The following is a 22,988-nucleotide window of genomic DNA, read 5'->3' on the forward strand; positions in this document are numbered from 1 at the left end:
CAGAACTAACTCCAACCTGTCTTTGATACTATCATGTCTCTTTGATTCAACATTATCTCAATCGAATTTAAAAATATATAAATTTGAATTATTTATATTTGAGTTACATTTAAAATCAAACTTAATTGACTAGCTTTATTTTTTAATGCCCAAAATGAAAAAATGACAAAAAAAAAAGCAAACTGGAATAAAAGTAGAAATTGATGCAATGGCAAGGTAAAACGTAAGCCACAAATGGTATACTAGCATGGACCACAGCATTTTCTCAGCCATGGGGGCTTTTACTTTTTAGACTTTAGAGACATCAATCTTGTGGCTCCGCACCTGTTGCTGCTGCATGTGGCCAACAAAATCCTCACTTTCAATCGAACCCTCTCGAACTTTCTGCAACCTTTCCCCCATCTTTGTGCCTTTCTACGCCTTCCACACCTATTTTCTTGCAGAAATTCATGTTGTTTTTGCATGTCTCTATAAATCTTACCCAAATATTATTTCGTTAATCACAATGCCATTGTGTCAACCTCTTTAAAGTGCCGAACCCTCATTTTATAAAGTCCAAACAGCTTCATTGCTGTTTGTTGTGCTGGTGGTGGTGGTGGTGGTGAAAAATGTCCAAATCTGGAACTTGTTATTATTCAGTTCTTGGAATTTGTGAACAAGCTTCCCCTTCTGAAATTCGTGAAGCTTATCGTAGACAGGCTTTGGTATATATATACTATATAATTATGTCAACTTTTCTTGACTCCTTGATTAATGTAAACTAATGGGTTCTCTTTCATTTTGTAATTTGTGCATGTGATTTTGAAAGAAATGGCATCCTGATAGATGGATGAAAAACCCCAATGTATCAGGTGAAGCTAAGAAACGATTTCAACAGATTCAAGAGGCTTATTCAGGTGGGTTATTTGTGTTCTTTTTTTAATGTTTGTTTATTAAATAGATAATCACAGAGATAAACTTAATTAAAGGAGATGTTTTTGTTATAATTATGCAGTTTTGTCGGATAAAGGAAAGAGAAAGATTTATGACGCTGGGTTGTTGGGTCTACTTACAGACGATGATGATGAAGTGAGTCATCTGTTATTTTTTATTAGAAAAATCCCATATGTAATATTAATCTATACGGTACTGATATGAATTATATGACAGGGGTTTCTTAACTTCATGCAAGAAATGGTTTTGATGATGCAAAATGTGGAGTCAAAGGTATACCCTCTTTTTTCCATATGCAAAAAATTAAAAGGGTCATGGTTTACCGAAAATTTCTGGGGTTTGGCTTTACTTTTTGTAGGAAGGAAACAGCTTGGAGGATCTTCAAGGATCGTTAATGGATATGATGGCTGAAGATGAAAGACGAATATTTGGATTTGAATGGGATTCTTCTCAAAATGCTAAGAAGAGAGCACGTTTTTGCTGATGGCCTTAATGGTTGGTTTTTATTTGGCAAATTAAGGGGCAATGCAAAGAAGGCATTCATCTGTTCTTCTTATATGTGTTTAATTAGTGTATTAAATATTCTTTCTTTTGTACAAATTAGCTAAGAAATATGCAAAATATTTCTATTTTCTCCTTTCTTTTTCCTTTACCATGATATTAATTCATAATATTATCATTTCTAAAGGGATAATATAGCAATTTTTTTAAAATTTTTTGAGGAGTCAAGGCCACTCCTTGCTTTTTTTAGTGCCGTCCCCTGCTCCTCTTCCTCTATAGACCCTTTCATCGCCACCGCCCTTGCCTTCTTTCCCTTGTCTCTCCACCTCCACCTCTTACTACTTCTCACTATCTTCACCGGTTCCCCACTTCTACCCTCTTTTTACCCCGTCGTGGGGCTTGTGCCAATGGCTCGTGCTCAGTGGGGGTTTACTTTTTCGAATATGTGACTTGCATGTTTTGTCTACATTTGATTCGAAAAGCTATGCTAATACCCACCGGGAAGATTATGAACATTGGCATTACAAACAACACACTAATTCACAACACTTTTGATGTCTAAAGCCCAAGAATGGTTTGTTTTCGAGTTGATTGTGATTTACCATAGTTTTTTTTCGTTGTGGCAATTTTTAAGATCAAGTTCCTGGTATGATTTGATCTAACATCAAGCACTCATACTGTTTTCTCTGGCAGCAATACACGACAGATTCCCTCCCAGTCTGGCTTGGGTCTCTTAGGGTTCATTGTATGATCATCACGAACTCTATATATAACCGACAGTTTAGGTTGGCCAAATATTTGCTGTTAAATGGAAATACTTCATCCATTCAATTTCTTGTTTTTGCTTGGCATAAAGTAACCAAAGAACTGTTAAATGGGGAATAGTGCCGGTCACTTTCTCGAGCAATTTTTTTCAACATATGTGGACTCTAGCTTTACATATTACCAGATTGGTTGAGTACCACAAATTTTATGGTCTTGTATTGGTCCCATCCCATTGCCTTCGATATATACGATGGTTTTACAGGTTGCCCATGAAAAGGGACACACATCCCCCCCCCCCCCCAAAAAAAAAAAATGTTAGGTACCCTCTAGAACACGTACAAACTGGTTATCCAGCTTTGATATCAGCTAACACCTGCATAACATTTTCATAATAGTCCATTAGTTTCGTGGATCAAATTGATTCATCCAATTTTATTAAATAAAACATTAAAAATTAATAAAAAAATTTAAAAAATTCGATTCAATTGGTCCATACCAATTTTTAGGTCAATAAATCTAATGTCCTTTTTCGGACTAGACCCTCGCCGATTATTGATCCAATTGATTTAACCGACTAGTTCGGTCCAATTTAAACAACTATGATTCTGCCTATTAGTCTAAATTTATTTTGTTCCTCCCTATATGAGAAATTTTAAATCTGCCATAATCTAGTTATTTATAAAATTTCTAACCGAGTTGGTGTCATGAATTAATTGGATACCAAATTAATTAAGTAATGACTAAAATACAATTATTTTACAGAATATATTATACTATTTTGAATATATATTTTTTATGTTTTATATCTTTTATATAAAAATAACAAAATATAGGCACATAAACTTAAAAGATATTATAGTTTTTGACATCTCTGCCTTACCATTTCAATTAAAATTTTATTTTTCTGATAAATATATTTTTATTTTCCACCCACGTCATCAGTCATAAGTATGCCATAAGCTAATTTATATAAATAGATTTGAACTATTTAAAAGTAAAGGTGATCATGGGTTGGGCTACCCGGCCTGATGGCCTGCCCGAAAAATTAGAGGGTTCGGGTAAAAATATAGGCTCGAAATATGAGTTTGGGCAAAAAAACGAGGCTCGTTTAGAAAACAAGTCAGGACTCGGGTAAAACTTTTTAGCTTGGGCCCAGCCCGACCCTAATTATATATTAAATATATATATTATTTTTAATCAAATATACTTTTTAATCAAATATATATATTAAATATATATTTTGGTGTTGTAAAATTTAATATGGGCCGGGCCGGACTTGGGCTTATCAATTTTCTTTTGGGCCAGCTTAGACAAATTTTTAGGCCCATATTTTAGGTTGGGCCGAACCCGGGCCTAGAAAATGGGCCTAAAATTTTGTCTGGGCCCGACCTGAACCCGGCCCGGCCCATGATCACCTCTACTTAAAAGCCATTTATTAATTTATTTTAATAAAAATAAAAATTATTTAAAAATAGATTTCACATTGTATTAATTCACGTTAAAATTAATAAAATTTAAATATACAATTTGTATTAATTTATTTAAATTAAAAATTCATTATGTATATTTATTAATTTATTTAAATTAATTCAACTACATATATAAAAATAAAGTATTACCTTAATAAAAAGTGTTATACAAGATAATATTAAATAATTTACAATATATTAGTCAAATATTAGCTAAAAATAAAAAAATTGCATTAACAAATTAATAATATTATAATAACTAATGAATGACATGGTAATATTATAATAACATTTTAAATATTAAGGATTTAGAATGTTGGAAGCATATAAAATTTTTGAGAAATTGTTCAATATGTTTGTTTATGTAAACATTTATATGAATTGAAATGATTTAAACACATGTGGTAAATTTGATATAATGAATAGTAGTTGAAGGAAGATTATAAATTGATCCAAAATATCTATATGTATTTCGTAGAATGATCATGATCAAAGTTTGTTATAATTATTGTTGAAACTCGTACAGAGATCAAAATATATTTCTCCAAAATTCTTTTCACTAATGACATTCAAAAGAATGATTATATAAATACTTAGCAAATATGTTGAAGTGATCATTTGAAAAGCTAATATTCAAAATTGAATATGTAGAATTGTCATGAGGAGAGTAAATACACAATGTATTTTTTCTCTTAATCGATGTTTTATCCTATTGGATTTTCTTGGTAAGGTTTTTAATGAGCAACATGTTATGTGTATTATAGATATGTGTACTTTTTTTCTTCACTAAGATTTTTTTCTCTCACAGGCTTTTATCTTAGTAAGATTTTAATGAGACACATTATCTATCAATGGACATCCAAGGGAGAGTGTTATGAATATCTTATCATTAAGTGGATGTCCATCAATATCAAGATAAGTTTGATTTACTTTAGGACTCTAATATCAATAGATTTATTTCATTTAAACTTCTTATGTCTATAAATATAGATTTTATAGAAGCACTATAGGCATCCTTATTGATTAATAAAATACGCTCTCTTTTGTTCCCCATATTTTTCTTTGTTATTACTTTCTTTATTTCATAACAGTTGTAAAAATATTATTTTTGAAGTTTTTAAAGCTTTTACAGAATTTTTATCATTCACTTTGTCTTTTTCAGTTTTGCTTTTTTAAAGCATGCAACAACGTTTACTTTTTTAAAATTTTTATTTTAAATTATGTCATGTCATATTTTATATACCATTTTACAATTAAATTAAATAATTTTAAAAAGCAGAAGGACTTGATTGATATAATATTAATAGTTTAGAGACATAATTAGAATGTTTTGTAATTTAATGACCAAATTTAAAATAAATATCATAGTTTGGAATGTTATGCAATTAACTCTTAAGTTAGTAAATTCTGAACTTTTGGGTTGATTATTTTAGATTTTATACTACTAATAATTTATGGTAAAATGATAGTCTCTCCTTCCATTAAATTGGTCACTTAAAACTTTAATCTTTTATTATTTAATTTATTATGGATAAAATATTTAAAAATGTCATAAACACTTTCGATATATATTTTTATAAAATTCAATTAATTAAAATATTTAAAGTAATTTTGGTTGAAGTTTAAAAATTGATCCAAAATAGTCAATTTTAATATTTTATTAAGACATAAGGAGTAATAAATGGATACGTGTTATATCTGTATATAGTTCATACATAATATAATAGTTATTTATAATTTTAAAATTTCAATATAAGAATTGATATTTTAATGATCGGATTATTGATCAAACTAGTTAAACTATTAATTCTTAATAGGTCTAATTTTATTATCAGTCAATAATAATTAAAATTTTATTTTATAAAATTTTAAAAATCAGTTTAACTGTCGGTTTTTATTATTATTTCAACTTCTAACTTTTTATTGATTTTGAATGACTCGTTTTGAGATCGATTCAACTCACCTGCCTAAACCTATATACTGACCAGTTTTCTATATAATTGGTCTGACCAATCAAATAACACAGATAACAATATATCATAATTTACACAATTAACATATAAAGATAGATGATATATTACTCTACCTTACATTTCTCCTTGAATTGCAATGAAAGGAAATTCAAACACCATTTGGAAAGTTGTAGAATAATAAAAGCCATGTAGAAATAAGAAATCAATGGGAATGCTTTACATTTACATCTAAAAAACACATTGCATTGAGGAATCCCCTAGCAGCCTTTTGACTTAGTTTTTAATAAGCAATGTTTATGGCAATGATGCTTAAATCAGCTCGATTCGATCGGTCGAATCTGATGGATTGAAAATCGATAGAATATCGATTTAGATAATAATATTAAATTGATTGAACTACGAATCGGTATGAATGGTTGAATTAATTCTTAACTTTTATGTTTTAATAATTTTTTAATCTAATGATAAATCGATGATTGATTGATTTAAATATTGATTCGATTCTTGGTTGATGTTGAAGGGAATTTCTTATTCACTCGTGGAAACAATGAAAGATGTATGTAGGACGCTCTTGGGGAGAACCCACTTTTGGGCCGCACTCAGAGTTTGCGAATCACTAGCTATGCACTCTCTTGTGATCCTCTCCATAAATCTTGGATAGATTTGATTAGAATTGTGAGTCGCGATAGATTTGGATTGAATTAATTCGAGTTTTAAAAATTTTAAATTATTTTGGGTTTAGTTGATTTCAAGTAGTTTTAGGGTGTTTTAAATTTAAGTTGTTTAAATTTGTTATGTCAATTCGAGTCAGTTTAATTACAAATTATTTTAAAATTAAACCATTTTAGGATTGAATCATTTTGGATTCTGATTAAGGTAGTTTCAGGCTTGATTGAGATTGCTGCCTTTTTATTATCAAATCAAAGGTAAAATTAAAATTTATTTTTTAGGGGTTACTAAAACTTTTAAAAATTAAAATATAATTCTACCCTTATATTAATTTATAACTTTATAGCTTGGAGATATTAAATAACAATTTCCGATTTTAAAGACTATTTGTGAGGCATTTAGATGAAATCAAATTGGTTAATTTTTGGTCAAAATATTCCATATCTATCCTAAGCTAATTGTGCTGCCGATTACTCTTCCAGAAAAAGTGAGCTACTGGTGTAAACTGACCTTTTAGTTAAAATTTTTTATCCAATTTTACTATTAAAAATTAATCTCTGTACGTCAGCATGAGATATACATGGCACGCCGTGTGCTATTGTTTGGTTACTTCGTCATCCACGCTAATTTTTAATAGTACAAATGAAAGAAAATTTTAATAAAAAAGATCAGTTTACTCTTTGATCTCACGTACAAAGACTAATATATTTATTTTGTAATAGAACAAACAAAATACAATTTGATTCATAATATAAAAACCTTAACCTAAATGAGTATGTTATATATTATAATAAACATAAAATATATATTTTTTAATTTTTAGCCTTTACTTTCCTTAACACGCATGGGTTGAGAATAGGGATTATCAAATCAAATGTCATGATCCAAAAATGGTTAGAGCATATTTCTGTGTTTCTTTTTCTTTTGTTGGTGGCATTGACGTAAACAAATTATTATTAAATATTAGAAAGGAATACTCCAAAAATCCAAATGCATTGAATATGGGCTAAGTTTGTAATACAGAGTATTGTGGTCCCACTCCCATCCCATCCCATGATTTCACTGTAAAATCTTCCAATTGGGGGGGTTTAAAGACAAGACACAACACAAGGGCATGTGGGGTTGCAAATATATCAATCAATTGAAAAAAAAATTGTTCATTTCATATTGCCAGAATATGTAACTCTCAATCTCAGATCAGACCCAGTAAAAGGGTTTGCCTATCTTATTCCTCTCTTTGCTTCTTTGCCTTTCAACTTGGCATCTAAAGTACCTTTCCCCTTCAATTCATGGGTCCAATAACCAACTCCTCCTATGTTAATCCATGCCAACCAACAAACTGTCCAAGCATATAGCTACAACACTTGTACCTTTTTGTCAAAAGAAAATAACATGCATTTAACCAATCATCAAAGAGAGTAGAAAACGATTGCAGCATTAGAGATCATCATATAGAGTTCCAAACATTATCACCATAAATCCTAAGAAATATCATATCAAGACTCAACATGCAATTAGATAAATCACATACCAAAACAGATATGGAAAAACTTTCAATTTGCACTTTGTTCCAACTATGATATGCAACCTATTGGTGGAACAGCAAAATTTGGTTTACACTCATTTAAAAAGTAGTTTCCTTCTAATTTTTGTTGGAATAGAAACTGAACAAAATTAGAGACCCAATCTTATATCAGTCTCGCTCAAAGAATGATTTTTATTCAACAATTGTAGGCTTAAGCCTAATTTACCCTTACATAAATAAGCATTTATAGCCCCAACCAACATTTACGGCTGAAGAAGAAAGTCGACCATCAGCCTATTTATGAGCTCTTCTCTAACCTGATAAGCAACCAATATATAAGAACTTATCACTAGTTTAAATGATGATAATTATCTTCATAAATTATCCTAAACACTATTCAAGTAAATCTTTTTATAGAATAACTTTTCATCATCTTCGAAACTCCTAAGAGATAAGGATAGGATAGTTCAAACTTCTCCCTTGTTCTCCAAACCGGTAAAATAGATAAACATGATATTTTTGTACAAAATGCTTCTTCATTTGCTGCACTAATGAGATTAAATCAAAAGTTAAATATATCAATCCAACAACTTTAACTACACCAAAGCTACCATTCCATCTGTTATTCGAACATGCAGAAGTTAAAGTCTTAACAAGATAAATAACATATTCGATGAATACCAAATCCTTTAATCACCTCCTTATAATTACCATATATAAGTGAATAATCCATTATTATAACCACTATAAAGAATCTCCCATCAATGGCGAAGCCTAGTAGAGGCCCAAGGGTCATGGCCCCCCAAAGTTTAAAATTTTTACAATTTAGCCCTTTATAGATATACTATAGTCCTCTAAAAAATATAAGTAGACCTCCCAAGGTTTAAGATTTTTGCAATTTCTCTTTTTGTATATATACTATAGCCCTCTCAAAAATCGGTTATTTATATGTTTAAATCGATTATTATGTAACACGTCTAATTTTAGCTTATTCCCTTTAAAATTAACATTCGACTCCGTCATTGTTTCCCATTATGCATGAACAGTAAGAATATCTAATTAAAAAAAGTAAATCCCAATATTTTTAATCTTAAAATAAATAACAAAATCATAAAAGCTATAAATTAAAATTGTTAAATCTTAAACAATTATAAACTGATAATCGCACTGTCATAAATAATGTTACAATAATAATTATAACGCTGTAAGTAATGCTATCAATATTTTAACCAAATTTATTAAATTATTATAAATATTATTATTTATGAGCATAATGAATACGACAATTACTAATATAATCTAATCCGGTTTCTCCACTACTAGTAAGTGTGTCGATGGATTGTAATAATTTATAATATAATAATATAATGACTTATTTCGTCCTCCAACTTTATAAGAAAAAGTCGTTTTAGCGCTCTATTTAATTTTTCATCTTTTTAACCCTTAAATTTGTGCTATTTATCAAATTATCCCAAAATAAATGGAAAAGCTAATAACGTTTGTTAATTTTATTGATGTGGCATACATGTGGATTGCCACATCAACAATTAATTTTTAATTTAAAATTCTAAAATTATTTTAAAAATTAAAATTATTAAAATGCCTTTTAAATATTTTTAATTTTGGCATATTAACTTATTTGGCCATCCAACTTTACTAAAAAAAAAGTTATTTTAGCCCCCTATTTAATTTTTTGTCTCTTTTAACTCTTAAACTTGAGTTTTTTTTTTTGAAATCACCCCAAAATGAATGGAAAAGTTAACCTTTTTTCAGCTTTGCTGATGTTGCATATACGTGGATGACACATCAACATTTAATTAATTTTTAAAATTTAAAAAAAAATTAAAAACTATAAAAACTATTTTTAAAAATTAGAAATTATATTAATTATGAAATATTTTTAAAAATAAAAAATTAATTAAATGTTGATGTGTCATTTACGTGGCAACCCATGTGCATGCCACATCGAATAGTTAATAAACATTAATTATTATTCATTTTGGATGATTTGATGAAAAATGCAAGTTCAAGAGTTAAAAGAAAAGAATAATTAAATGAAGGGTTAAAATAGTTTTTTTTAAATTGAAGGGCCAAAAAATTAATATACCTTTAATTTTTAAAATTAATTAAGTAGATTATCATATAGATATCACATTAGCAAAATTAACAAATGTTAACTTTTTCATTCATTTTAAGATGATTTGACAAATAATATAAATTGAAGATAAAAAATGAAAAACTAAAATAAATTTTTTTTATAAAATTAATACTTGATATAATCAAATCCGCTCTCTTAGCTAGGGCTGTGCATAATTCGGTTAACCCGATTTTTTTTCGGTTAACCGACCGAGTTCGGTTAATCGGTCAGTTAACCGAAAAAACTCGGTCGGGGGTCGGTTAATTTTTTTTGATTTTTTCAGTTAACGGTTAAATCGGTTCGAAACCGGTCGGTTAACTGAAAAAAATCGGGTAAACCGAATTTTGTAGGGTAGGGCCTAAAATAGATCAAATTAAACCCGACCCAATTTTTTCTCAAGCTCAACACCGAACTTTTTTGGTAATTTTCAGGTGATTCGGTTAATTCGGTTAATCGGGTAATTCGGGTAATTTGGGTAATTTTTAACCAAAATAAAAAACACATAATTTTCGGTTAATTCGGTTAACCGACCTTATTAACCGAAAAAAATTCTGTTCGGTTAATTTTTTTTTAAAAATTTGATTCGATTAACGGTTAAAAAGTTTGGAAGGTCGATTAATTCGGTTATAATAATTTCGGGTCAGTTAACCGGTCAGTTAATCGAATGAACACCCCTACTCTTAGCTGCTACCGACTGTGCATTGGAACTTTGTCTTACATTACTGTAGGCAAGATCATACGTTTCCACCCTTTCCAAAGTTCGTGAAAATTTGTGCACACACGTTTAGTTATAATGCAACATAAGTTATTAAATATTTATATTAATTTAAATATATCATCTTTCTAATAGTTTTTAACTTACCAAATTATGAAATATCTCCACTAGAATTTAATTATAATAATATGTATTAGGTGTATGTCCCTTGATTCATGGAATAATATGGACTCCAATCTCCTCAAATCATCATCATTTTTACCTCTAACTACATCACCATCATTCACACCATCCACAATCCACAATTATGAAATAAACTTGTTACATTAGCATACATAAATCTCATATTAGCCTTAGCTAAAACCACTCGCTTGAAAAAGACATGATCTCTTACATAAAATCATCTTGTCAAAGATAAAAAGAATCTCATTTAAGGAAATGATCGCTTAAACTAAAGGCTAACAAAATAAATCTTAAATCTCATTGATCCATCATTTCTTAGCATTAAATTTAACAATAACTAGTCACATCATGTCAACTCAGACAAATCTTAAACCTAACCATGTGTCACACTATCATTAAACTTATGAGGTAAGATGTTATTTCTGATGAATTCACAGCTGCTCCTCTTGAATATAAATTCCCATCGTCATTAAGAAAGTTCTCAAGCCCTTCCCCGTTAATCAAAACTCTACTCAATTTCTTTCATAATCCTTCATATGTCTCCAAAAGTCTTCTAAACATCTCAATGCCCATTGCATGCTCTCAACACCTTTAAACCTATCAACAAGTTTTAAGCATCAATAATCTTCATTATTTGTATAATTTCAAACTAAAATTAACTATAATTTAAAAGTTAATTATCTGGTATACTGCCAATAAAATTAAATTATACATATGTTATTTATTTAACCCTACTCGAATCCATTGAAAATCTAAAAAATAATAGCCCTTAAATCAATAGCTAACATATAGTTTGAAGTTATTCCTATGAATACCGACCATTAATTTTGAATTTGGTCCTTATAAAAATTCTTTCCATTCAATACCATTTTAATTTGTTTTTCCATAATTTATGAGGGATCTTACAAAGGTAAACTACAAAATTAGTCACTTTTATTTGCCTCGAATTACATTTTAGTCACTTATGTTTGAAATATTATGTTTTAGTCACTTACGTTATTGTTTTGTTACGAAGTGGTCACTCTACCATTAAACTCTGTTACCTCCCTAACGGCAGTCCTACGTAGTAGTCCAAATGAGTTTTAAATACCAATTTAGATATTTAGTTACTGAGATGAAAATAGATTTTTAGTTAAATAAATTTAATTTGGATTGCCACGTAGAACATCCAAGTTGGCATTTAAACCTCATTTGAAATGCCACATAGGACGTCATTAGGGAGATAATATAACTTAATGGTAGAGTGATCACTTCATAATAAAACAATAACGTAAATGACTAAAACGTAACATTTCAAACATAAATGACTAAAATATAATATGAAATAAACAAAAATAACTATTTTTAGAGCTTACTCATCTTACAAATTATAGCACACATAAATAGATTATAGGATTATAAATGATAAATAAAATTTAAAACATAAAATTTCAGCCCGATGATTTCACCCAAAATTTGAAATTACCACCAGTGAAGTTCCCAATCTTGTATACGAGTTTCATTCCCCCCCCCCCAACCCCCCAAAAAAAAACTCACACGTGCGAGTAAGATCCAAAAAGAAAATAAATTACTAAAAGGAAAATCCAACACAGTAACCGCACGTGTAAAATCGCCATTTGAATTCGTGCGTCACCTTCCCTTGTCCGTGAAGGATTTTTTTTTTCTTTCGGCTTTTGGCTGCCCATAACACTTTACTCATTTTCCAACCTTTTTTTACTGGTTCTTCTTCTCTCTCAGTCGCAAGTTTAACAACATCAAAAACAAAGAGGCTTAAACATTGGCCAAACAATTTTTAAAAAAAAGCCTCATTAATGGACGGCTGGATCACGAGCTTTATCTCTGCAACTGATCTCTTGCCGTTCATCCTCTTCTTCTATCTTCATTAGCAGTGGTAATCCATTTACATTTCCATTATCTTTTTTTTCTATTAGTTCATGTTTCTTTGTAGATTAAACTTTCAGATTTAAATACTTTTTTTTATTTACTATAAGATGTAAATTATGTTCCTTTTATATGCGGTTTGAGTGATTTTTGTTTCTTAAGTTGTGTTTGGTTCGAGGGAAAATGTTTTCGTGGAAAAAAAATCATATAATTAATATTACAGTGATGTGATTACTGAGTAGCTGTGTCGCCTTTTAGGAAGACTATTAAGAACAAATTCTCTTCAGATGGCCGAACGTTGAATTGTTGCCTGGCTTTTATATTTTTCTCTTCTTTTTATTTATAAAGATGGAGAAGCGACGAAGAATATTTATAGAAAAAAAAAAAGCATATTTAAAAAAAAAAAGTTGTGATGGAATCTTATGCTAATGTTTGTGTAGGAAAACTAAAAAGAAAAAACTTCTAACGGAATCTTATCGTTTCATTGATTGTTTTTTTTTCTACTAATGTAGCGCAATATTCTGTCAAATATGAATGTATAAATTTTGAAAAACATCTTATTAAGATAAGAAAATCTGTCATGAGATCACTGAGTTTATGTAAATTTCGCATTGTACTTTATTTATAACATTTTCTTCTTGATTTTTTTTTTGGGTCAGATTTAGCGCGGTTGTTGTCACATAATGGAGACTTGTGATTGTATTGACTCACAGTGGCCACCTGAAGAATTGCTTGTTAAATATCAGTATATATCGGATGTTTTAATCGCACTTGCGTATTTCTCAATTCCATTAGAGCTTATTTATTTTGTTCAGAAATCTGCATTCTTCCCGTATCGATGGGTGCTTATGCAATTTGGTGCTTTTATCATTCTTTGCGGGGCAACACACTTTATAAACTTGTGGACATTCACTATGCATTCTAAAGTTGTTGCTATGGTGATGACCATTGCCAAGGTTGCATGTGCTATTGTATCATGTGCGACTGCATTGATGCTTGTACATATTATTCCTGATCTGTTGAGTGTTAAAACTCGGGAACTATTTCTGAGGAACAAAGCCGAGGAGCTTGACAGGGAAATGGGACTTATTCTCACTCAAGAAGAAACTGGAAGGCATGTAAGGATGCTAACTCATGAAATCAGAAGCACGCTCGACAGGCATACGATATTGAAGACTACCCTTGTTGAATTGGGTAGGACCTTGGGTCTGGAGGAATGTGCCCTTTGGATGCCATCAAGGACCGGTATGGATTTGCAACTTTCTCATACTCTCAATTACCAAATACAAGTTGGATCTACTGTGCCAATAAATCTTCCCATGGTCAATGAAGTCTTCAATAGTGCTCGAGCGATGCGTATACCATACACTTGCCCACTAGCCAGGATCAGACCTCTAGTGGGAAGATATGTGCCACCAGAGGTTGTTGCTGTTAGGGTACCCCTTCTACATCTCTCAAATTTCCAAATTAATGACTGGCCTGAACTCTCTGCAAAAAGCTATGCAGTTATGGTTCTTATTCTCCCCACGGAAAGTGCCAGAAAATGGCGAGACCATGAATTGGAACTTGTCGAAGTTGTGGCAGACCAGGTCATCTTATGATTTATGTGCTTTCATTCATTGGATGCTTCTTTGATGTCTTAATGATATGCTGACCTTCAGTTTTAATTTTGTACTTGGCTGTAAGTTTATGAATTCACTTTCGAAAAGCTTCAATCACTGGATTTGATCTTCTTGCTCGTTATTCTATTTAGAAAACTTATTTACTTATTGAGAGACTGTGATTCTTATCATGATAATATTTGTACAGGTCGCCGTTGCTCTTTCACATGCAGCTATTCTGGAGGAATCCATGCGGGCTCGTGATCAGCTCCTGGACCAGAATGTTGCTTTAAACTTGGCTCGTCAAGAGGCTGAGAAGGCAATTCATGCACGGAATGATTTCCTTTCTGTAATGAACCATGAGATGCGCACACCAATGCATGCAATTATTGCATTGTGCTCACTTCTTTTAGAGACTGAGCTAACTCCAGAACAAAGAGTTATGATTGAGACAGTGCTAAAGAGTAGCAACCTTTTGGCAACACTAATCAATGATGTTCTAGATCTTTCTAGACTTGAAGATGGCAGCCTAGAGTTGGATTTTGGAATGTTCGATCTTCATGGAATCTTCAAAGAGGTAAGTGATGGTGATTTTGTACTTCCTTAGCATAAAAATGGAAATAATCTTGCCTTTTGCAGTTCAATTTCAGTAATAATGTTCATATTTCCATAAATTTAGGCCATTAATCTTATAAAGCCCATTGCATCCATAAAGAAGCTATCTATGACTATGATCCTGGCACCTGATTTGCCAATGTACGCTGTTGGTGATGAGAAACGGCTTATGCAAACCATTTTGAACATTGTTGGTAATGCTGTGAAGTTCACAAAGGAGGGCTATGTTTCAATTATAGCTTCACTTGCAAAACCAGAGTCTTTAAGAGACTGGCGACGTCCTGAATTTTACCCAGTGTCAAGTCAAGGCCACTTCTACTTACGAGTCCAGGTTCTTGACTGCTTCTGCTAAACTTATATTTCGTACTATGATCGCAGTTTATAGTTTTGACGGCATCTCCCGATTTTCCTTTGCTATCAAATGCTATAATTTTGATAATGCCATATAGGATTTCCGGTTGAAGACCATCTTCTAGTGTTTGTGATATATAATTCAATGAGTTACTGTCCATGCGGAGATTATCTAAGAGCTTTATTAGCTGCATCACAGGATTCTCTTGCTGATATCCTATCATCTATTCTGGCAGGTTAAGGATTCTGGTTGTGGTGTTCTCCCACAAGATATACCAATTCTTTTTACCAAATTTGCACAGCCGCGCAGTGGATCCAGTCAAAATAGTGGAGGTGCTGGACTTGGACTTGCCATATGTAAAAGGTAAAACTACAAATTCTTAAACATCCCCTTTTATTATAGGGATTAGTTTAAATTAGTCCCTCTATTATTAAATGGATCAAATGTAGCAATACCACAATAAACAGAATCTAGTAGATAAAAAAGTTTTATACGTTTGTTAAAATGTTGAGCCAGGTTTGTGAATCTGATGGGAGGGCACATATGGTTGGAAAGCGAGGGTGTTAACAAAGGTAGCACGGCAACATTCCTCATAAGGCTCGGGATATGTAACAACCCGAACGATGCATTGATCCGTCCTCAAGTTTCGTCTCGTGTTAGAGCTTATCATGGAAGTGCAGATCTGAGTGGACAAAAACCTATATTAAGAGAGAACGATGGTGGTGTTTCAGCCAATGCACGATACCAAAGAAGTCTTTAAAACTATTAAAAGTGGGGAGCAAAAGGTACAACGTTTAAAAAAATAAAAGAAAGGCAAGTAAAAGATTGTGTTATAATTTTGCATTATTTTATTGTTGGATGATAAAAGGTGAGCAGTGCTGTTTAAAACTGAATGTTTCAATATATCTACATGTTGAATGAAGGTGGTCAGTTAACCATAAAGGAGATTTATTTATTTATTGGGGGATGATACAGGATTTTCATTAGTAACTGTAAATGAAAATATTAAAATGTAAATTTTGAAAATTATAATTTTCAAGGAATTACTTAAAATTTTATATATAAAAAATCCGTCTTTTACTTGTATTCTTCAAAATTATTTTCTATATTTTCATCGATGGAGTAATATTATATAATTTAGATTCTGTCACGCTCGGTTCAAAAGATGTAAACTTACGCTCTATGATAAAATTATGGTTCAATTGAGTTGTCAGTTTAATTTCAATTAAATAAAATTTTAAAAATTATAAAAATATTAATAAAATATTACGTTGGCTCAGCCAATTGACTTCAATCAAATCTCTCGTACTTCACATCGGTTATCAATTGATTCTTGATTCATCCAAGTCTCAAAATCATAAATTACATGGCAAAATATCCATAATATTATATTATTTTGTTTAATTTATTTGGTTAAGTTATTGTCTTGTTTAATTCATTTGTTTAAAATGTAAAATTCAACTAATGAAAGGCACATTTACTAAATTATAATTATCTAAATTATTTTTAAAAGTTCCTTCAGTATTTTTTATCACAATTTTCATAAAATTTTGATAAATTATAGTAATTCGTATTTTCATTATAATTTATATATGACGTCAAAATAAATTTATAAATCATGTTGTAATAATTAATAATTCATGAAAAAACAATTGCATCCCCAATCATAATTGTAGTTACATATTAATAAATAAATTCAACCAAAATATGTTAATAAATAAATCATTAGAATAAATATGATAATTATAATTTTAAAGTCTGTCATCAACTAGAGCGAACAACGCCGAAGACAATAAGAGGAGGCAACGAGAGGGCTCAATCAGCCACACCACCCAAGTAGAAAGCAATTCCACGAATTGAACCTAACTCAATATTTATTTATTCATAAAATATATAAATACAAATATAAATAATGTATTTAAATATTTTAGTATACCTAAAATAATAAAATCAACATTCTTATTTGAAGAACTGCAATGAAGCTATAAATAATTTATTTAACAATTCAAATTTAGATTATTTTTAACTGTTCATAAACATACATGTAATTATAAATTCATTCATTTTATTTTATTTCCTTTCATCTAAAATGGGCGAATAAATAAAACCTAGAAATAGCTCAAGCCAGGTAATAGTTCTATTTCCACCTTTGATTCAATCTTACATGTCCTATTAAACATTTGATATCAATACTAGTGATCTGATTACTTTTCACGGTAAGCAAAATAATTTTATAAAATTTTACTACCGATATTTTTACATAAAAATATAAAATTGCCTCCTTTAATATAATGATTAAAATTATTTTGATTAATCATAATAAAAGCTTTCAACCACTGCAGTGAACATTTTTCAGATTTATTACGAGTGATGTTGAAAATCACTAAGATAAATTCCGACACAACATTATATCATGTAATTAACAAAAAAAAACAAATCAGTAAACTGATAAAAAAAACATTTAAAGCTTAATCCGCCTAAAAGAACAAAAGTTCATATCAACCAAAAAAACACAACATTGCCTCAACAAAATTACTTAAGACATCACTAAAAATCTAAATGTCACGTTCGATCAGTACTCTTCAGTAAGAAATTTTACTTTTTCTTTTCTGTTTTACTTCTTTGACTTCTTGGAACCCCTGAAAGTTCAAACAATGGGAGAATGAAATCATATTACTTAAAAACACTGATCCTTTTACCAAAAGAAATTCTATCTTGAAGATGGTACTTACACGGCTGGTTGCACAGCTGCCGCAGGCTGTGCTGCAGCTGGCTTTTCTCCTCCTCCAGGTCCCTAAAGAGAAGAAAAAAAAATTGTACATTAATCCATAATTACATAAAAGATGACCAATCATGATAAGAACTGTACCATAAGACCACAGAATTTCAATCTTTTTACTAAAATAACAGTAAGAAAATCGTTACGGTACAAAAGTTCTTACCTGGGCCAAACGCTCTTCCCTCCTAGCAAATTTTCTTTCCCTGCTTGCCTTATTCTTAGCCCTCTTAGCTTCAAACTGGTCAGCCAACGTCTTTTCTCTGGCCTTCTCAGCCTTAGATTTGTGGATGCTCTCCATGAGAACTCTCTTGTTCTTGAACACATTACCCTTGACTTTCATGTACATGTCATGGTACATGTGCTTGTCAATCTTCTTTGATTCCCTATACTTGCGGAGCAAGCGTCTCAGAACACGCATCCTCCTCATCCACAAGATCTTTGTGGGCAACCTTGCCTCCCTTGTACCCTTGCGCTTACCTAAAATCAGCATGGAAGTTAAGACCCAGTTAATCAATATACACAAATTTCCAACAATCGAAGTTTTTGGTGGCTAACAAAAGATTCCTCACAGGATTAAGAATCCTCACAGTACTTCATTTAATCTTTTAATAAAATGGTTTTGGACATTGTAACTTGGAAAACATGATGCATAATCAAGATTCAAGAATATAATCTGATTTCTACATGATACAGAATCTGCAAGCATGTAATGAAGTAATTCAAGCTACCTACCCTGCATCAGTAAATAACATCTCCCGTTAAATCTCACCATCATAAAGTACATAGAGAAGACATACCATAACCAGAGTGACGCCCCTTTCTCTTGGCTTCCTTCATGCGGCGCGCGCGAGACCGAGAGTGAATCTTGGTTGGCTTCCTGATGATAAAACCATCTTTAACCAGCTTTCTTATATTCTGGCCTGCATGCCAAACCAAATATAAACACGGTTATAACCAAAAACAATAAAGGAACCATTTTTTGTGCTAAGCTACAAACAAACTAACAAATCCATAGACTATTCAATCTCTTATAATAGATTACATCAACTTCAACTTGCTACTAATTGTTCAGAATTACAGCTAGTAAAATATAAAAAAATTTCTTAAAAAATATCAGAGGAGAAAACAACGATTTAACCTTGTACAGAATTCTACGATTAATCTGAAATTTTAATCTTCAAATGCAGGAAATCTCAAGTCAACTAAAGTAGCATTCGCTATAAGCTTTAGTTGAAAATATTTTCTCTCACAAGCAAACAAATAAATAATAGCATAATAAAAAATCAAATTGTATATATGCCAAAGCTCATCTCAGTGAACTATATAACACTTTACTGTTATAAATCACTAAAAAAGCTTAAAAGTAAACTACATCAGCAATCAGATATTAAATTCCTAAAAATTTAAAACTTCTTGCTTCGTTTTCACTATTTACCAACAAAACGATGCGAAATCAAGTCCAAATCATACCTCAACTTAAAAATGATTATTACGGAAGCGATACTACTCGAGTCAGTAAAAAAAGTGAAGGAGAAGAGGAAAACGTACGAGAGTTGGCCATGGAGATCTCGTTGACTTCATTTGGATCGAGCCAAACCTTTCCTTTTCCACACTTTAGAACGCTCGCTGAGAGCCGTTTCTGGAGCTTAAGCGATACCATCTCTCTCTCTCTCCCTCTCTTTGGTGTGCAGCTAACTGCTGTTAGCAAAGAAGGGCAATGCAGAAGTGATAGCGGCTTATTTATATGACCGCTTTAACCCTAGGGTTTGGAGGGTGTCTGCTTGCTTGATTTTAATATTTGGACCGGGTTCTTTAACATTTTGGCGGTGATTTTTTTGTACGGAATGTCCTTTCAGTTGTATGTTTATGGGCCGTTAGCCCAATTAACTTGTTCATGGGCCTTGTAAACAATGAAGGATTTAAGATTAGATTCCGAGGTGTCCAAAAATAATCCAATTTCGAAATTTTGATTCATTACTTATGCCAACTTTATAGCACACTCAAAAAATTAGCAAATATACATATTAAAAATTCATATAAAATCAAATAAAATTTTACTTTATAAAAATATATTTTAATAATATCCTAATTATTCAATTGATTTATAAGCTTATTACTATTATATCATACCATATATTAAAAGTTTTAATTGATATATTATGGCACACTCCTCGTCTACCATCCTACCTAAGCCTTAGATTTGTTATACAAATCATGTATGGGTCAATTCCACTGTACCTCCTAATACTATATCCGAATTCTAAATTAATCCTCACACTTTAAAATATTTCAATTAAATATATTATACTAATCAAATTTTTTGTCAACTTGAATGTTAATTGCTAACTCGTCTATATCTTGAAGTTTATTTAAATATGTGTATATAGCTCGGATTTGATACATTACAAACCAAACTGTGTCACTAAAATTTATGAAAAATTTGTCAATGCAATAAGTTCACACGTATCTAGAATTAGATTTGATAATGATACTTTGATGATTCAATTTGAACATTTTGAAGTTTAAGGATCAATTTCGAATTTGAATCATAATCAGGGGATGGTTGGTGGAATTAACCCGAAATATATTAGTTAGTGGTAGTCAAGTCTGTAGATGTTTCTGCCATCGTGCAACCAAATCATGACAAAGCCTATTTCTTCTATTGCTTAATCAATGACGCAATATACCAAAATTTCCTGTATATATACTGCAGTGAAGGTAGCTCCCTGCACTTCATCCCATCATATTTCTTCTCTTTGTGCTCGGTAGTTACAGTTGGAAAATATGGCTATCGCCCGTTCCTTGTTGGCTACCTGCTTGCTTTTATGTTCATTGCTTGTCATTGCTTATGCGAATGACTATGGTGGTTATGATTCATCCAAAAGCCCTGCATATGATTATGGTGCAAAACCAGAAGCAGAACAGAAGACTAACTATGAAACAAAGCCGATGCCAAATGGAGAAGAGAAGCCCGAGTATGGCACCAAGCGAGTCAACCAACAACAGCCAGAAGAGGAAGAAAAGCCTGATTATGGCACCAAGCAAAATTTCTATAAACCAGAGCTAGAAGACAAGGAGAAGGCAATGCCTGACGAGTCAGAGAAACCTGGTTATAGCACAAAACCACAGCCAGAAGAGGAAGGGAAGCCTGAGTATGGCACTAAACCAGAGCCAGAAGAGGAAGAAAAGCCTGAGTATGGCACCAAGCAAAATTTCTATAAACCAGAGCTAGAAGACAAGGAGAAGGCAATGCCTGAAGAGTCAGAGAAACCTGGTTATAGCACAAAACCACAGCCAGAAGAGGAAGGGAAGCCTGAGTATGGCACTAAACCACAGCCAGAAGAGGAAGAAAAGCCTGATTATGGCACCAAGCAAAATTTCTATAAACCAGAGCTAGAAGACAAGGAGAAGGCAATGCCTGAGGAGTCAGAGAAGCCTGGTTATAGCACAAAACCACAGCCAGAAGAGGAAGGGAAGCCTGAGTATGGTACTAAACCACAGCCAGAAGACAAGGAAAAGGAAATGGCAGAGCCAGAAGAGACAGAGAAGCCTGGTTATAGCACGAAACCTGTCTACCAAACACAACCAGAAAAGGAAGAAAAGCCTGAATATGGCACTAAAATTAAGTTCTACCAACAGCAACCAGAAGAAAAAGAAGGTAAAGAGAAGCCTGATTATGACAACAAAGAACAACCAGAAGAATACAAAAAGCCAGAAGGAGAAGAGCAGCCTAATCTTCCCATTGGTGTTGAAGGGCTTGTTTTATGTAAATCAGGTCCCAAGTATTATCCTATTCAAGGTATAATCCATTTGAGACGCACACTATTTAAGCATTTATATTTTATGTTTAAAGACTATTCAAATTTGTTTCAATGATCACAGGTGCTTTGGCAAGGATAACATGTCTAGTTGTTGATGAGAACGGGTACGAGAAGACTCATTCGGTTTGCAGCGGAGAAACCGATGCAAAGGGTTACTTCTTTGCGAGATTGTCTCCTTCGATTTCAGAGGACGGAAGTTTAAGCAAGCTCACAGAGTGCAAGGCATTACTTGAAAGCTCTCCATTGGAGACTTGTAATGTTCCCGTGAATGTCAACAAAGGCATTAGTGGTGCTCCTCTTTCTGATTTCCGTATTCTCAATCACATGAGGATCAAGCTTTACTCCGTTGGACCTTTCTTCTTCACCTCTCAACCTAATAATTCACTCCCTAATGGTTACTAAACAAGCAGCTTTAATTCTTTATTATTTTTGTCTGTCTGCTTTGGTGTTGAAGAAGGGGAGTGGGGTTTATTTCTATTTAATCAATTTGTTCTATTAACGTGTTAAGTGCTTAATTTGCTTTATTAATATTTCCCACGATTATTTTGTTGGACTAATAAAGTTCAATGTTTTATTTCCCCATTTTCTAAAATCCAATTGCATTTAAATAGTATATTAATTATCTAGCAAGTGTAAAGAAGGGGTAAGAGAGAGTGTAGCGATTAGCAATCATCACATAGAATTACATTGACCACCTCCAGTAATTTATTCAATTGTCACAAATATTATTGTAAAATATTGAAGTACACTTATGTTTTTTTAGGTGAGTATATTTGGGAATTTAATTTAGGATGTAAATGAGATACTGGTACACGTAAATTACTCGAGTTTAATTCGAAAAAAATTCTTACTTGATTCGATAATTATCAAGTTGAATTATCGGTTGAGTCGAATTTGAACTTAATAATACTTACTCAAACAGTTTAAGAGCCTTATCAAGCTTTTTATATTTTTATATTATTAAATTACATTGCCCTTGATATATTATTAACTCTAAGCTTAATTATTGAACCGAACTCGAATTCAAGCTCAAGTACAAAAATTGGAAAATAAGTTTAATCGAGCTCAA

General features: G+C 31.6%; 4 protein-coding genes across 4 annotated transcripts; 3 read left to right on the forward strand and 1 right to left on the reverse strand.

Moving 5' to 3' along the window:
* The first annotated feature begins 303 nt into the window (after positions 1 to 303).
* On the forward strand, positions 304 to 1,569 carry LOC105764095 (uncharacterized). The gene is made up of 5 exons (XM_052624963.1): positions 304 to 704; positions 809 to 896; positions 995 to 1,068; positions 1,150 to 1,206; positions 1,292 to 1,569. Exons 1-5 carry the CDS (start codon positions 609 to 611, stop codon positions 1,415 to 1,417), a joined length of 441 nt encoding a protein of 146 aa, XP_052480923.1. The 5' UTR covers positions 304 to 608; the 3' UTR covers positions 1,418 to 1,569.
* A 10,956-nt stretch (positions 1,570 to 12,525) lies between these two features.
* LOC105764096 (ethylene response sensor 1) lies at positions 12,526 to 16,261 on the forward strand. The gene is made up of 6 exons (XM_012582565.2): positions 12,526 to 12,761; positions 13,411 to 14,340; positions 14,561 to 14,929; positions 15,032 to 15,298; positions 15,555 to 15,682; positions 15,836 to 16,261. Exons 2-6 carry the CDS (start codon positions 13,435 to 13,437, stop codon positions 16,077 to 16,079), a joined length of 1,914 nt encoding a protein of 637 aa, XP_012438019.1. The 5' UTR covers positions 12,526 to 12,761; positions 13,411 to 13,434; the 3' UTR covers positions 16,080 to 16,261.
* Positions 16,262 to 17,656: 1,395 nt separating this feature from the next.
* Positions 17,657 to 19,819, reverse strand: LOC105764097 (60S ribosomal protein L19-2). Its single transcript, XM_012582566.2, has 5 exons — positions 19,647 to 19,819; positions 18,896 to 19,018; positions 18,262 to 18,575; positions 18,052 to 18,113; positions 17,657 to 17,958 (listed from the first exon to the last, which is right to left on the reverse strand). The coding sequence occupies exons 1-5, from the start codon at positions 19,756 to 19,758 to the stop codon at positions 17,934 to 17,936; spliced, it is 636 nt and encodes a 211-aa protein (XP_012438020.1). The 5' UTR covers positions 19,759 to 19,819; the 3' UTR covers positions 17,657 to 17,933.
* A 1,031-nt stretch (positions 19,820 to 20,850) lies between these two features.
* On the forward strand, positions 20,851 to 22,511 carry LOC105764098 (proline-rich protein 3). The gene is made up of 2 exons (XM_012582567.2): positions 20,851 to 21,897; positions 21,981 to 22,511. Exons 1-2 carry the CDS (start codon positions 20,883 to 20,885, stop codon positions 22,319 to 22,321), a joined length of 1,356 nt encoding a protein of 451 aa, XP_012438021.1. The 5' UTR covers positions 20,851 to 20,882; the 3' UTR covers positions 22,322 to 22,511.
* The last annotated feature ends 477 nt before the right edge of the window (positions 22,512 to 22,988 follow it).

Source organism: Gossypium raimondii, chromosome 12 (genome assembly GCF_025698545.1).
Source record: "Gossypium raimondii isolate GPD5lz chromosome 12, ASM2569854v1, whole genome shotgun sequence".
In the NCBI taxonomy this organism is placed as follows: Eukaryota; Viridiplantae; Streptophyta; class Magnoliopsida; order Malvales; family Malvaceae; genus Gossypium; species Gossypium raimondii.

What these genes read in the sequence shown, in the direction of transcription:
- LOC105764097 (XM_012582566.2), bottom strand. Translation starts at nt 19,758, where the DNA reads ATGGTATCGCTTAAGCTCCAGAAACGGCTCTCAGCGAGCGTTCTAAAG. An exon ending in GATCTCCATGGCCAACTCTC is followed by an intron (nt 19,019 to 19,646) that starts GTACGTTTTCCT and finishes TTTGGCATGCAG; the next exon opens with GCCAGAATATAAGAAAGCTG. An exon ending in GGGAAGAGCGTTTGGCCCAG is followed by an intron (nt 18,114 to 18,261) that starts GTAAGAACTTTT and finishes TCTTCTCTTTAG; the next exon opens with GGACCTGGAGGAGGAGAAAA.
- LOC105764095 (XM_052624963.1), top strand. Translation starts at nt 609, where the DNA reads ATGTCCAAATCTGGAACTTGTTATTATTCAGTTCTTGGAATTTGTGAA. An exon ending in CTTATCGTAGACAGGCTTTG is followed by an intron (nt 705 to 808) that starts GTATATATATAC and finishes TGATTTTGAAAG; the next exon opens with AAATGGCATCCTGATAGATG. An exon ending in GATTCAAGAGGCTTATTCAG is followed by an intron (nt 897 to 994) that starts GTGGGTTATTTG and finishes ATAATTATGCAG; the next exon opens with TTTTGTCGGATAAAGGAAAG.
- LOC105764098 (XM_012582567.2), top strand. Translation starts at nt 20,883, where the DNA reads ATGGCTATCGCCCGTTCCTTGTTGGCTACCTGCTTGCTTTTATGTTCA. An exon ending in CAAGTATTATCCTATTCAAG is followed by an intron (nt 21,898 to 21,980) that starts GTATAATCCATT and finishes CAATGATCACAG; the next exon opens with GTGCTTTGGCAAGGATAACA.
- LOC105764096 (XM_012582565.2), top strand. Translation starts at nt 13,435, where the DNA reads ATGGAGACTTGTGATTGTATTGACTCACAGTGGCCACCTGAAGAATTG. An exon ending in ACTTCTACTTACGAGTCCAG is followed by an intron (nt 15,299 to 15,554) that starts GTTCTTGACTGC and finishes CTATTCTGGCAG; the next exon opens with GTTAAGGATTCTGGTTGTGG. An exon ending in GGACTTGCCATATGTAAAAG is followed by an intron (nt 15,683 to 15,835) that starts GTAAAACTACAA and finishes ATGTTGAGCCAG; the next exon opens with GTTTGTGAATCTGATGGGAG.